Source organism: Salmo salar, chromosome ssa10 (genome assembly GCF_905237065.1).
Source record: "Salmo salar chromosome ssa10, Ssal_v3.1, whole genome shotgun sequence".
Classification (NCBI taxonomy): domain Eukaryota; kingdom Metazoa; phylum Chordata; class Actinopteri; order Salmoniformes; family Salmonidae; genus Salmo; species Salmo salar.
In genome coordinates, this window is record NC_059451.1 from 123,423,959 (window position 1) to 123,438,450 (window position 14,492).

At 45.1% G+C, this 14,492-nt stretch overlaps 1 protein-coding gene across 1 annotated transcript in view; it reads right to left on the reverse strand.

Moving 5' to 3' along the window:
- LOC106591675 (mucin-5AC) overlaps positions 1-14,492 on the reverse strand; it is a 63,585-nt gene that overhangs the window by 29,531 nt on the left and 19,562 nt on the right. Inside the window, exons 22-24 of the mRNA XM_045688772.1 lie at positions 1,984-2,135; positions 1,745-1,883; positions 1,486-1,593 (exon numbers count right to left, since the gene is read on the reverse strand). Of these exons, the coding sequence (XP_045544728.1) occupies positions 1,486-1,593; positions 1,745-1,883; positions 1,984-2,135 (399 nt within the window). The remainder of the gene's footprint in view (positions 1-1,485; positions 1,594-1,744; positions 1,884-1,983; positions 2,136-14,492) is intronic.

The following is a 14,492-nucleotide window of genomic DNA, read 5'->3' on the forward strand; positions in this document are numbered from 1 at the left end:
ACCCAAATACATAGCTAACCCTAACCCAAATACATAGCTAACCCTAACACTAGCCCAAATACATAGCTAACCCTAACCCAAATACATAGCTAACAATAACCCAAATACCCAGCTAACCCTAACCCAAATACATAGCTAACCCTAACCCAAATACATAGCTAACCCTAACACTAGCCCAAATACATAGCTAACCCTAACCCAAATACATAGCTAACCCTAACCCAAATACATAGCTAACCCTAACCCAAATACATAGCTAACCCTAACCCAAATACATAGCTAACCCTAACCCAAATACATAGCTAACCCTAACCCAAATACATAGCTAACCCTAACTCTAACCCTTATACATAGCTAACCCTAACCCAAATACATAGCTAACCCTAACACTAGCCCAAATACATAGCTAACCCTAACCCAAATACATAGCTAACAATAACCCAAATACCCAGCTAACCCTAACCCAAATACATAGCTAACAATAACCCTAATACATAGCTAACCCTAACCCAAATACATAGCTAACCCTAACACTAGCCCAAATACATAGCTAACCCTAACCCAAATACATAGCTAACCCTAACCCAAATACATAGCTAACCCTAACCCAAATACATAGCTAACCCTAACCCAAATACATAGCTAACCCTAACCCAAATACATAGCTAACCCTAACCCAAATACATAGCTAACCCTAACCCAAATACATAGCTAACCCTAACCCAAATACATAGCTAACCCTAACTCTAACCCTTATACATAGCTAACCCAAACCCTAATACATAGCTAACCCTAACCCTAATACATAGCTAACCCTAACCCAAATACATAGCTAACCCTAACCCTAACCCTAATACATAGCTAACCCTAACCCAAATACATAGCTAACCCTAACCCTAATACATAGCTAACCCTAACCCAGATACATAGCTAACCCTAACCCAAATACAAAGCTAACCCTAACACATAGCTAACCCTAACCCAGATACATAGCTAACCCTAACCCTAATACATAGCTAACCCTAACCCAAATACATAGCTAACCCTAACCCAGAAACATAGCTAACCCTAACACATAGCTATCTCTAACCCTAATACATAGCTAACCCTAACCCAAATACATAGCTAACCCTAACCCTAATACATAGCTTACACTAACCCTAATACATAGCTAACCCTAACCCTAATACATAGCTAACCCTAACCCTAACACATAGCTAACCCTAACCCATAGCTAACCCTAATACATAGGGGTGATGTTTGTGCTGCTATCAAATCTGCCAGACAAGAATTCTAAGCAGACACTCCGTCAGACAGCCCTGTCAATCTGCTAACAAAACGCATGGGGGGACGAGATAAGTGCATCCAGAGTTCAATATGCAATTCCCCTCACAGCCACCGGTGTCGACATTGTATCAAATGTCCAGACTTGTCAAATGTACCTTTAATGCATTTATGAAGCTGTTTATGAACAGTAGTTCCTACCCCCAAGAAGAGCTTGATGGCCTTGGAACAGGTGGTGCCAGTGGTTCCACAGGGAATGTTCTCTGTGATCACTCTGAAGGTACCGTTTGGATTGTTGCTGCAGTAGTCCTGCAGGATGTATTAAAATACACAATCAGAAAACCTCTTAGTTGTCTTTACTTCATCTTACTCATAATTAGAAAATATGTGCATCATACTTAAAGTAAGGGTTTTATTAAAATACAAATAAAATCATAAATACAAATGATTATTGCCCTACCTGAGTAAGAGTGTATTCACAATCTCCATTGAAAGTGAACCTTTCCTCATCAAAAGTGATGAAATGCCCATCTCCATATATGGCACACATCCCATCACACTCCTTATTGGTACACTGCCATTTTCTCCCTTCGCAGGTGCTACAATGACGCAAACATAATCACATGGCAAGATTTTAGAGGGAAGCATTTGACATATCCAAAGAAGAAGAAGAAGAAGAGTGATAGAAGTTGATTTTACCAGGTATTGCAGTCTACTTTGAGCACATGTCCAGGTTGGTAGTAGACTCCATTGTGAGAACAGGGACATAGGTCTTCCTTGATGCATCCTCCGTTTCCATCAGACAGCAGATCATCAGGACATACACAGCCCGACACACACTCTGCACTGATCTATAACATACAATGAAATAGGGAAGGACTGACATGAATTTAAGTTGGGCATTATGTGCCTGTATGTCCCTCCACCCTCCAGGGTATAAGATGTGGATATTATGTGCCTGTATGTTCCTCCACCCTCCAGGGCATAAGATGTGGATATTATGTGCCTGTATGTTCCTCCACCCTCCAGGGCATAAGATGTGGATATTATGTGCCTGTATGTTCCTCCACCCTCCAGGGTATAAGATGTGGGCATTATGTGCCTCTATGTCCCTCCACCCTCCAGGGCATAAGATGTGGATATTATGTGCCTGTATGTCCCTCCACCCTCCAGGGTATAAGATGTGGGCATTATGGGCCTGTATGTTCCTCCACCCTCCAGGGCATAAGATGTGGATATTATGTGCCTGTATGTCCCTCCACCCTCCAGGGTATAAGATGTGGGCATTATGTGCCTCTATGTCCCTCCACCCTCCAGGGTATAAGATGTGGACATTATTTGTCAAATGGATCAATTGATCAAGTGTTTGAAAAGACACAAGGATGACTTTTAAGGATGATCTCCTTGAGGTTCATGGAGATGAGGTTCTCTGTAAACGTTACAGATGTCTGCTCTAACAGAAACCCTCTAAAAAGTATATCTCATCAGAGGATATCGTTTGGAACCTGGGCATAGCTATGTCTAAGGTAATAAACAATTTGATCAATCTGACACTGTGTAAACATAACATTGTCCTTGTATGTTTTTATTAAAACGTGTTGTAAGGCATGTTTTTATTAAAACGTGTTGTAAGGCATGTTTTTATTAACGTGTTGTAAGACATTTTTTTAACGTGTTGTAAGGCATGCTTTAATTAACCTGTTGTGGTATAGGGGGCAGTATTTTCACGGCTGGATAAAAAACGTACCCGATTTAATCTGGTTACTACTCCTGCCCAGAAACTAGAATATGCATATAATTAGTAGATTTGTATAGAAAACACTCTAAAGTTTCTAAAATTGTTTGAATGGTGTCTGTGAATATAACAGAACTCATATGGCAGGCCAATACCAGAGAAGATTCTATACAGGAAGTGCCCTGTCTGACAATTTGTTGTCTTTCTGTTGCATCTCTATCGTCATTACAGCATCTGTGCTGTAACGTGACACTTTCTAAGGCTTCCATTGGCTCTCTAAAGCCGCCAGAAAGTGGAATGGGGTGTCTGCTGTCTCTGGGCAAAGAACAGCAGCAGAATTTGTAAGTGGTCAGCATGGGGACAGTGAGACTGAGATGCGCGTTCACGAGACTTCTCCATTTTTTTCTTTCACTCTTTGAATGAATACAACGTTGCCCGGTTGGAATATTATCGCTATTTTACGAGAAAAGTAGCATAAAAATTGATTTTAAACAACGTTTGACAAGCTTCTAAGTAGGGTAATGGAATATTTTGACATTTTTTGTCACGAAATGCGCCATGCTCGCCACCCTTATTTACCCTTTCGAATAGTGTCTTGAACGCACGAACAAAACGCCGCTGTTTGGATATAACAATGGATTATTTGGGACCAAACCAACATTTCTTATTGAAGTAGCAGTCCTGGGAGTGCATTCTGACGAAGACAACAAAGGTAATCAAACTTTTCCAATAGTAAATCGGAGTTTGGTGAAGGCTAAACTTGCTGGGTGTCTAAATAGCTAGCCCTGTGATGCCGGGCTATCTACTGAGAATATTGCAAAATGTACTTTCACCGAAAAGCTATTTTAAAATCTGACATATTGAGTGCATAGAGGAGTTCTGTATCTATAATTCTTAAAATAATTGTTTTTTTTTTTGTGAACGTTTATCGTGAGTAATTTAATTAATTTCACCGACAGTGTTCCGTCTGGAATGCTAGTCACATGCTAGTCACATGCTAATGTAAAAAGTTGGTTTTTGCTATATATATGAACTTGATTGAACAAAACATGCATGTATTGTATAACATAATGTCCTAGGGTTGTCATCTGATGAAGATCATCAAAGGTTAGTGCTGCATTTAGCTGTGGTTTGGGTTTATGTGACATTATATGCTAGCTTGAAAAATGGGTGTCTGATTATTTCTGGCTGGGTACTCGGCTGACATAATCTAATGTTTTGCTTTCGTTGTAAAGCCTTTTTGAAATCGGACAGTGTGGTTAGATTAACGAGAGTCTTGTCTTTAAAATGGTGTAAAATAGTCATATGTTTGAAAAATGGAAGTTTTTGCATTTTTGAGGTATTTGAATAACGCGCCACGGGATTACCCTGGCTGTTGAGTAGGTGGGACGCAAGCGTCCCACCTAGCCCATAGAGGTTAACGTGTTGTAAGGAATGTTTTTATTATCGTGTTGTAAGGCATGTTTTTATTAACGTTTTGTAAGGCATGTTTTAATTAACTTTCTCTCCAAGATGGCATAGCAGTCAGACGTCCTTTGTCCTCGTCTTGTCGTGTCACATGTATATATATATTTACATCTTTTCTTCACATATCTTTCAATATATATATTTTTTCTTCTAAAAACTCAACTTCAAAACACTATCCTGCAACCCGCCTCATCAATAAAAAAAAAGTATTATTCACCTCAAATCTGAAATTTTTTACAACGCGACTCAGACCAGAGCATACCAGACCTATTTTCTCTACATATCCCCGGATTTCTACCGCTCTGGATATTTACACCTGGATCTTGCAGCTAGCTAGCTGCTATTCGAGTGACTATTGGCTAACGTCGGTCCCTGAGCAAACATCAGTTATTCCGGAGCTAGCCAGCTGAAGAATTCCATCAGCCATTCCTGGGCTACGATCACCTATCCGGACCCGTTTTACTGCCGATGCGGAGCCCCACCGGGCCTTCACGACTGGACTACCGACGTTATCTGCCCGAGGGAGTTATCCAACTGGCCCCTCCGTCGCGACGTAACCTGAACGCCCATCTGTGGCCCGCTAATCGTTAGCTGTCTTATCGGCTGCTATCTGAATAGGTCTATCGGACAATTTTCTTGGTCACTATGACTATAACTATTTTGCCAATTGGATTGGTCCCATCTACCAACGGAAACGCACGAGGTGGCTAAAAACAGACCATCTTCTGCCAGCTTGCTAGCCATGGCCCGGCAAGCCGTCTGAATCGCCGTGACCCCAACCAACCTCACTACTCACTGAACTCTTATGATCAATCGGCTAAGCATGCCTCTCCTTAATGTCAATATGCCTTGTCCATTGCTGTTCTGGTTAGTGTTTATTGGCTTATTTCACTGTAGAGCCTCTAGCCCTGCTCATTATACCTTATCCAACCTTTCAGTTCCACCACCCACACATGTGATGACATCACCTGGTTTCAATGATATTTCTAGAGACAATATCTCTCTCATCATCACTCAATGCCAGGTTTACCTCAACTGTATTCACATCCTACAATACCTTTGTCTGTACATTATACCTTGAAGCTATTTTATCGCTCCCAGAAACCTGCTCCTTTTACTCTCAGTTCCGGACGACATAGACGACCAATTCTCATAGCTTTTAGCCGTACCCTTGTCCTACTCCTTCTCTGTTCCTCTGGTGATGTAGAGGTGAATCCAGGCCCTGCAGTGCTTAGCTCCAATCCTATTCCCCAGGCGCTCTCTTTTGATGACTTCTGTAACCGTAATAGCCTTGGTTTCATGCATGTTAACATTAGAAGCCTCCCCCCTAAGTTTGTTTTATTCACTAATTTAGCACACTCTGCCAACCTGGATGTCCTAGCCGTGTCTGAATCCTGGCTTAGGAAGACCACCAAAAACTCTGAAATCTCCATCCCTAACTACAACATTTTCAGACACGATAGAACGGTCAAAGGGGGCGGTGTTGCAATCTACTGTAGAGGTAGCCTGCAGAGTTCTGTCCTACTACCCAGGTCTGTACCCAAACAATTTGAATTTGAACAATTTGAACTACTTTTAAAAATCCACCTCTCTAAAAACAAGTCTCTCACCGTTGCCGCCTGCTATAGACCACCCTCTGCCCTCAGCTGTGCTCTGGACACCATATGTGAACTGATTGACCCCATTAAAAGTCGTGCTATAAATTCTCAGACAACCCAAAGATTCCTTGATGCCCTTCCAGACTGCCTCTGCCTACCCAAGGACGTCAGAGGACAAAAATCAGTTAACCACCTAACCGAGGAACTCAATTTAACCTTGCGCAATACCCTAGATGCAAATCTGGGTATTCCTCCAAAGCTCCATTGTCCTGAGTCTACACAACTCTGCCAGGACCTAGGATCAAGGGAGATACTAAAGTGTTTTAGTACTATATCTCTTGACACAATGATGAAAATAATCATGGCCTCCAAACCCTCAAGCTGCATACTGGACCCTATTCCAACTAAACTACTGAAAGAGCTGCTTCCTGAGCTGCTTCCTGCTATGTTGAACATAATAAATGGCTCTCTATCCACCGGATGTGTACCAAGCTCACTAAAAGTGGCAGTAATAAAGCCTCTCTTGAAAAAGCCGAATCTTGATCCAGAAATTATAAAAAACTATCGGCCTATATCGAATCTTCCATTCCTCTCAAAAAAATTTGAAAAAGCTGTTGCACAGCAACTCACTGCCTTCCTGAAGACAAACAATGCATACGAAACGCTTCAGTCTGGCTTTAGACCCCATCATAGCACTGAGACTGCACTTGTGAAGGTGGTAAATGACCTTTTAATAACGTCAGACCGAGGCTCTGCATCTGTCCTCGTGCTCCTAGATCTTAGTGCCGCTTTTGATACCATCGATCACCACATTCTTTTGGAGAGATTGGAAACCCAAATTGGTCTACATGGACAAGTTCTGGCCTGGTTTAGATCTTATCTGTCGGAAAGATATCAGTTTGTCTCTGTGAATGGTTTGTCCTCTGACAAATCAATTGTACATTTCGGTGTTCCTCAAGGTTCCGTTTTAGGACCACTATTGTTTTCACTATATATTTTACCTCTTGGGGAAGTCATTCGAAAACATAATGTTAAATTTCGCTGCTATGCGGACGACACACAGCTGTACATTTCAATGAAACATGGTGAAGCCCCAAAATTGCCCTCGCTAGAAGCCTGTGTTTCAGACATAAAGAAGTGGATGGCTGCAAACGTTCTACTTTTAAACTCGGACAAAACAGAGATGCTTGTTCTAGGTCCCAAGAAACAAAGAGATCTTCTGTTGAATCTGACAATTAATCTGGATGGTTGTACAGTCGTCTCAAATAAAACTGTGAAGGACCTCGGCGTTACTCTGGACCCTGATCTCTCTTTTGAAGAACATATCAAGACTGTTTCAAGGACAGCTTTTTTCCATCTACGTAACATAGCAAAAATCAGAAACTTTCTGTCCAAAAATGACGCAGAAAAATTAATCCATGCTTTTGTTACTTCTAGGCTGGACTACTGCAATGCTCTACTTTCCGGCTACCCGGATAAAGCACTGAATAAACTTCAGTTAGTGCTAAATACGGCTGCTAGAATCCTGACTAGAACCAAAAAATTTGATCATATTACTCCAGTGCTAGCCTCCCTACACTGGCTTCCTGTTAAGGCAAGGGCTGATTTCAAGGTTTTACTGCTAACCTACAAAGCATTACATGGGCTTGCTCCTACCTATCTTTCCGATTTGGTCCTACCGTACATACCTACACGTACGCTACGGTCACAAGACGCAGGCCTCCTAATTGTCCCTAGAATTTCTAAGCAAACGGCTGGAGGTTGGGCTTTCTCCTATAGAGCTCCATTTTTATGGAATGGTCTGCCTACCAATGTGAGAGACGCAGACTCAGTCTCAACCTTTAAGTCTTTATTGAAGACTTATCTCTTCAGTAGGTCGTCCTATGATTAAGTATAGTCTGGCCCAGGAGTGTGAAGGTGAATGGAAAGGCTGGAGCAACGAACCGCCCTTGCTGTCTCTGCCTTGCCGGTTCCCCTCTTTCCACTGGGATTCTCTGCCTCTAACCCTTTTACAGGGGCTGAGTCACTGGCTTACTGGTGTTCTTCCATGCCGTCCATGGGAGGGGTGCGTCACTTGAGTGGGTTGAGTCACTGACGTGGTCTTCCTGTCTGGGTTGGCGCCCCCCCCTTGGGTTGTGCCATGGCGGAGATCGTTGTGGGCTATACTCGGCCTTGTCTTAGGACGGTAAGTTGGTGGTTGGAGACATCCCTCTAGTGGTGTGGGGGCTGTGCTTTGGCAAAGTGGGTGGGGTTATATCCTGCCTGTTTGGCCCTGTCCGGGGGTATCATCGGATGGGGCCACAGTGTCTTCTGATCCCTCCTGTCTCAGCCTCCAGTATTTATGCTGCAGTAGTTTATGTGTCGGGGGGCTAGGGTCAGTCTGTTACATCTGGAGTATTTCTCTTGTCTTATCCGGTGTCCTGTGTGAATTTAAATATGCCCTCTCTAATTCTCTCTTTCTGTCGGAGGACCTGAGCCCTAGGACCATGCCTCAGGACTACCTGGTATGATGACTCCTTGCTGTCCCCAGTCCACCTGGCTGTGCTGCTGCTCCAGTTTCAACTGTTCTGCCTGCGGCTATGGAACCCTGACCTGTTCACCGGACGTGCTTGTTGCACCCTCGACAACTACTATGATTATTATTATTTGACCATGCTGGTCATTTATGAACATTTTAACATTTTGACCATGTTCTGTTATAATATCCACCCTGCACAGCCAGAATGAGGACTGGCCACCCCTCATAGCCTGATTCCTCTCTAGGTTTCTTCCTAGGTTTTTGGCCTTTCTAGGGAGTTTTTCCTAGGGAGTTTCCTAGGGAGTTTTTCCTAGCCTCCGTCCTTCTTCACATGCTTTGCTTGCTGTTTGGGGTTTTAGGCTGGGTATCTGTACAGCACTTTGAGATATCAGCTGATGTACGAAGGGCTATATAAAAATAAATTTGATTTGATTTGATCTATCTTCAGAGCTCGTGCTGCTAGGTGACACCCCAGCCATCCTACAATCTAAGCTTGATGCCCCCCATCTATCTTCAGAGCTCGTGCTACTAGGTGACCTAAACTGGGACATGCTTAACACCCCAGCCATCCTACAATCCAAGGTTGATGCCCTCAAAATCACACAAATGGTCAATGAAGCTACCAGGTACCGCCCCAAAGCCGTAAACACGGGCACCCTCATTGATATCATCCTAACTAACTTGCCCTCTAAATACACCTCTGCTGTTTTCAAACAAGATCTCAGCGATCACTGCCTCATTGCCTGCACCCGTAATGGGTCAGCGGTCAAACGACCTCCACTCATCACTGTCAAACGCTCCCTGAAACACTTCAGCGAGCAGGCCTTTCTAATCGACCTGGCCCGGGTATCCTGGAAGGATATTGACCTCATCCCGTCAGTAGAGGATGCCTGGTTATTTTTTTTAAATGTCTTCCGCACCATCTTAAACAAGCATGCCCCATTCAAGAAATGTAGAACCAGGAACAGATATACAGGGAAGTTAGAAACCAATATACACAGGCAGTTACAAAAGCCAAGGCTAGCTTTTTCAAGCAGAAATTTGCTTACTGCTACACAAACTCAAAAATGTTCTGGAACACTGTAAAGTCCATGGAGAATAAGAACACCTCCTCCCAGCTGCCCACTGCACCGATGATAGGAAACTCTGTCACCACCGATAAATCCACTATAATTGAGAATTTCAACAAGCATTTTTCTATGGCTGGCCATGCTTTCCACCTGGCTACCCCTACCCCGGTCAACAGCACTGCACCCCCCACAGCAACTCGCCCAAGCCTTCCCCATTTCTCCTTCTCCCAAATCCAGTCAGCTGATGTTCTGAAAGAGTGTCACGCCCTGACCATAGAGAGCCTTTTATTTCTCTATTTGGGTAGGTCAGGGTGTGATTTGGGTGGGCATTCTAGATTATGTTTTTATCTAGTTTAATTTTTCTGTTGTGTTCTAGTTTCTTTTTTCTATGTTGGGGTTTTTGTATGATTCCCAATTAGAGGCAGCTGGTCATCATTGTCTCTAATTGGGGATCACATTTAAGTAGTTGTTTTTCCCACCTGTGTTTGTGGGAGATTATTTTGAGTTAGTGCATATTGCACCTCTGTCATCACGGTTTGTTGTTTGTTTATAGTGTATTTGTTTGTTTGGCTAAGTTTCACAACATAATAAAGATGTGGAACGATATTCACGCTGTGCCTTGGTCTCCTCCTTACGACGGACTTGACAGAATCTCCCACCACCAAAGGACCAAGCAGCGTGCCCAGGAGGCGCAGGGACCCTGGGCCCGGGAGAAAAGGGAGTGGAGGACATCCTGGACCTGGGAGGAGGTAATGGCAGGGGACAAGACCCTGCCATGGAAGCAGGCGGAGACAGCAAGGGAGGAGTGGCGACGATACGATGAATTAGCATGGCAACGAAGGAAGCCCGAGAGGCAGCTCCCAAAGTTTTTATTGGGGGGGGGGCACACAGGGAGATTGGCGGAGTCAGGGATGAGACCTGAGCCAACTCCCGTGCTTACTGTGGGGAGCGTGTGACCAGTCAGGCACCGTGTTATGCGATGATGCGCACTGTATCTCCAGTGTGCATTCATAGCCCGGTGGGCTCTGTACCTGCGCCCCGCATTTGCCGTGCTAGAGTGGGCATTCAGCCAGGACGGATTGTGCCGGCTCAGCATTCCTGGTCTCCAGTACGCCTCCTCGGTCCAGGATATCCTGCGCCAGCTCTACGCACTGTGTCGCCAGTGTGCCTTTACAGCCCAGTTCATCCTGTGCTGGCGCCCCGCACTTGCCGGTCTAAAGTGAGCATCCAGCCAGGACGGGTTGTGCCAGCCCTATGTTCCAGACCTCCAGTGCGCCTCCACGGCCCAGTATATCCTGTACCAGCTCCGCGCACCCGGTCTCCAGTGCGTGTCTCCAGCCTGGTACGCCCTGTGCCTACTCCACGCACCCGGCCTCCAGTGCGTCTCCCCAGTCTGGTGAGACCGGTTCCGGCTCCACGTACGAAGCCTCCAGTGATGATCCATGATCCGAAGCCTCCAGTGATGATCCATGGCATGAAGCCTCCAGTGATGATCCATGGCCAGGATCCTGTAGTGATGATCCATGGCACGAAGCCTCCAGTGATAATCCATGGCCCGGAGCCTCCAGTAATAATCCATGACACGAAGCCTCCAGTGATGATCCATGGCCTGGAGCATGTAGTGATGATCCATGGCACGAAGCCTCCAGTGATAATCCATAGCCCGGAGCCTCCAGTGATAATCCATGGCCCGAAGCCTCCAGTGATGATCCATGGCACGAAGCCTGCAGTGATGATCCATGGCGCGGAGCCTGTAGTGATGATCCATGGCACGGAGCCTGCAGCGACGGTCCCCAGTCCGGAGTCTGCAGCGACGGTCCCCAGTCAAGAGCCTCCAGAGACGGTCTGCAGTCCAGAGCCTCCAGCGACGGTTTGCAGTCCAGAGCCTCCAGCGACGGTCTGCAGTCCAGAGCCTCCAGCGGCGGTCGGCAGTCCAGAGCCTCCAGCGGCGGTCGGCAGTCCAGAGCCTCCAGCGGCGGTCGGCAGTCCAGAGCCTCCAGCGGCGGTCGGCAGTCCAGAGCCTCCAGCGGCGGTCGGCAGTCCAGAGCCTCCAGCGGCGGTCGGCAGTCCAGAGCCTCCAGCGGCGGTCGGCAGTCCAGAGCCTCCAGCGGCGGTCGGCAGGTCAGAGCCTCCAGCGACGATCGGCAGGTCAGAGCCTCCAGCGGGGGTTCCCAGTTCAGAGCCTCCGGCAACGATCTACGGTCCGGTCCCTCCGGCGACGATCCACGGTCTGGGTCCTCCGGCGACGATCCACGGTCCGGAGCTGTCGGCGACGACCCCCGAAAGAGAGTCGCCACCGAGGATGGCAGATCCAAGAGCAGAGCGGGGTCTACGTTCCGCACCGGAGCCGCCACCGAGGCTAGATGCCCACCCGGACCCTCCCCTATTGAGTCAGGTTTTGCGGGCCGGAGTCCACACCTTTGGGGGGGGGTACTGTCACGCCCTGAGCCTTTTATTTCTCTATTTGGGTAGGTCAGGGTGTGATTTGGGTGGGCATTCTAGATCATGTTTATCTAATTAAATTTTTCTATGTTGTGTTCTAGTTTCTTTTTTCTATGTTGGGGGTTTTGTATGATTCCCAATTAGAGGCAGCTGGTGATCGTTGTCTCTAATTGGGGATCATATTTAACCTGTTGGGTCTAGGGGGCAGCATTTGCACGTCTGGATAAAAAAAATGTACCCGATTTAATCTGGTTACTAATCCTACCCAGTAACTAGAATATGCATATACTTATTATATATGGATAGAAAACACTCTAAAGTTTCCAAAACTGTTTGAATGGTGTCTGTGAGTATAACAGAACTCATTTGGCAGGCAAAACCCTGAGACATTTTCTGACAGGAAGTGGATACCTGATGTGTTGTATTGACTTTAAACCTATCCCATTGAAAAACACAGGGGTTTAGGAATATTTTGGCACTTCCTATTGCTTCCACTAGATGTCACCAGCCTTTACAAAGTGTTTTGAGTCTTCTGGAGGGAGATCTGACCGAACAAGAGCCATGGAACGGTGATGTCCCATTAGACACCTGGCGCGCTAGTTCATGTTGGGTACCCTCGTTCCAATACGTTATAAAAGAGTATGCATTCGTCCACCTTGAATATTATTCATGTTCTGGTTAAAAAAGGCCCTAATGATTTATGCTATACAACGTTTGACATGTTTGAACGAACGGAAATATTTTTTTCCCCTCGTTCATGACGAGAAGTCCGGCTGGCTTACATCATGTGCTAACGAGACGGAGATTTTTGGACATAAATGATGAGCTTTTTTGAACAAAACTACATTCGTTATGGACCTGTGATACCTGGAAGTGACATCTGATGAAGAGAATCAAAGGTAATGGATTATTTACATAGTATTTTCGATTTTAGATCTCCCCAACATGACGTCTAGTCTGTATCGCAACGCGTATTTTTCTGGGCGCAGTGCTCAGATTATTGCAAAGTGTGATTTCCCAGTAAGGTTATTTTTAAATCTGGCAAGTTGATTGCGTTCAAGAGATGTAAATCTATAATTCTTTAAATGACAATATAATATTTTACCAATGTTTTCTAATTTTAATTATTTAATTTCTGACGCTGACTTGACTGCCGGTTATTGGAGGGAAACGATTTCCTCAACATCAATGCCATAGTAAAACGCTGTTTTTGTATATAAATATGAACTTGATAGAACTAAAAATGCATGCATTGTCTAACATAATGTCCTAGGAGTGTCATCTGATGGAGATTGTAAAAGGTTAGTGCATCATTTTAGCTGGTTTTATGGTTTTGGTGACCCTGTCTTTGACTTGACAAAACATTACACACAACTCTTGTAAATGTACTGTCCTAACATACTATAAATTTATGCTTTCGCCGTAAAACCTTTTTGAAATCGTAAAACGTGGTTAGATTAAGGAGATGTTTATCTTTCAAATGGTGTAACATAGTTGTATTTTTGAAAAATTTGAATTTTGACATTTATTTGGATTCAAATTTGCCGCTCTTGAAATGCACCTGCTGTTGATGGAGTGCACCACGGGTGGCACGCTAGCGTCCCACCTAGCCCCAAGAGGTTAAGTATTTGTTTTTCCCACCTGTGTTTGTGGGAGATTATTTTGAGTTACTAGCCTGTTCAACTTCTCTTTCGTGTCGTCTGAGATTCCCAAAGATTGGAAAGCAGCTGCGGTCATCCCCCTCTTCAAAGGGGGGGACACTCTTGACCCAAACTGCTACAGACCTATATCTATCCTACCCTGCCTTTCTAAGGTCTTTGAAAGCCAAGTCAACAAACAGATTACCGACCATTTCGAATCCCACCGCACCTTCTCCGCTATGCAATCTGGTTTCAGAGCTGGTCATGGGTGCACCTCAGCCACGCTCAAGGTCCTAAATGATATCTTAACCGCCATCGATAAGGAACAATACTGTGCAGTCGTATTCATTGACCTGGCCAAGGCTTTCGACTCTGTCAATCACCACATCCTCATCGGCAGACTCAATAGCCTTGGTTTCTCAAATGATTGCCTCGCCTGGTTCACCAACTACTTCTCTGATAGAGTTCAGTTTGTCAAATCGGATGGCCTGTTGTCCGGGCCTCTGGCAGTCTCTATGGGGGTGCCACAGGGTTCAATTCTTGGGCCGACTCTCTTCTCTGTATACATCAATGATGTCGCTCTTGCTGCTGGTGAGTATCTGATCCACCTCTACGCAGACGACACCATTCCGTATACTTCTGGCCCTTCTTTGGACACTGTGTAAACCCTCCAGACGAGCTTCAATGCCATACAACTGTCCTTCCGTGGCCTCCAACTGCTCTTAAATGTCATTTACA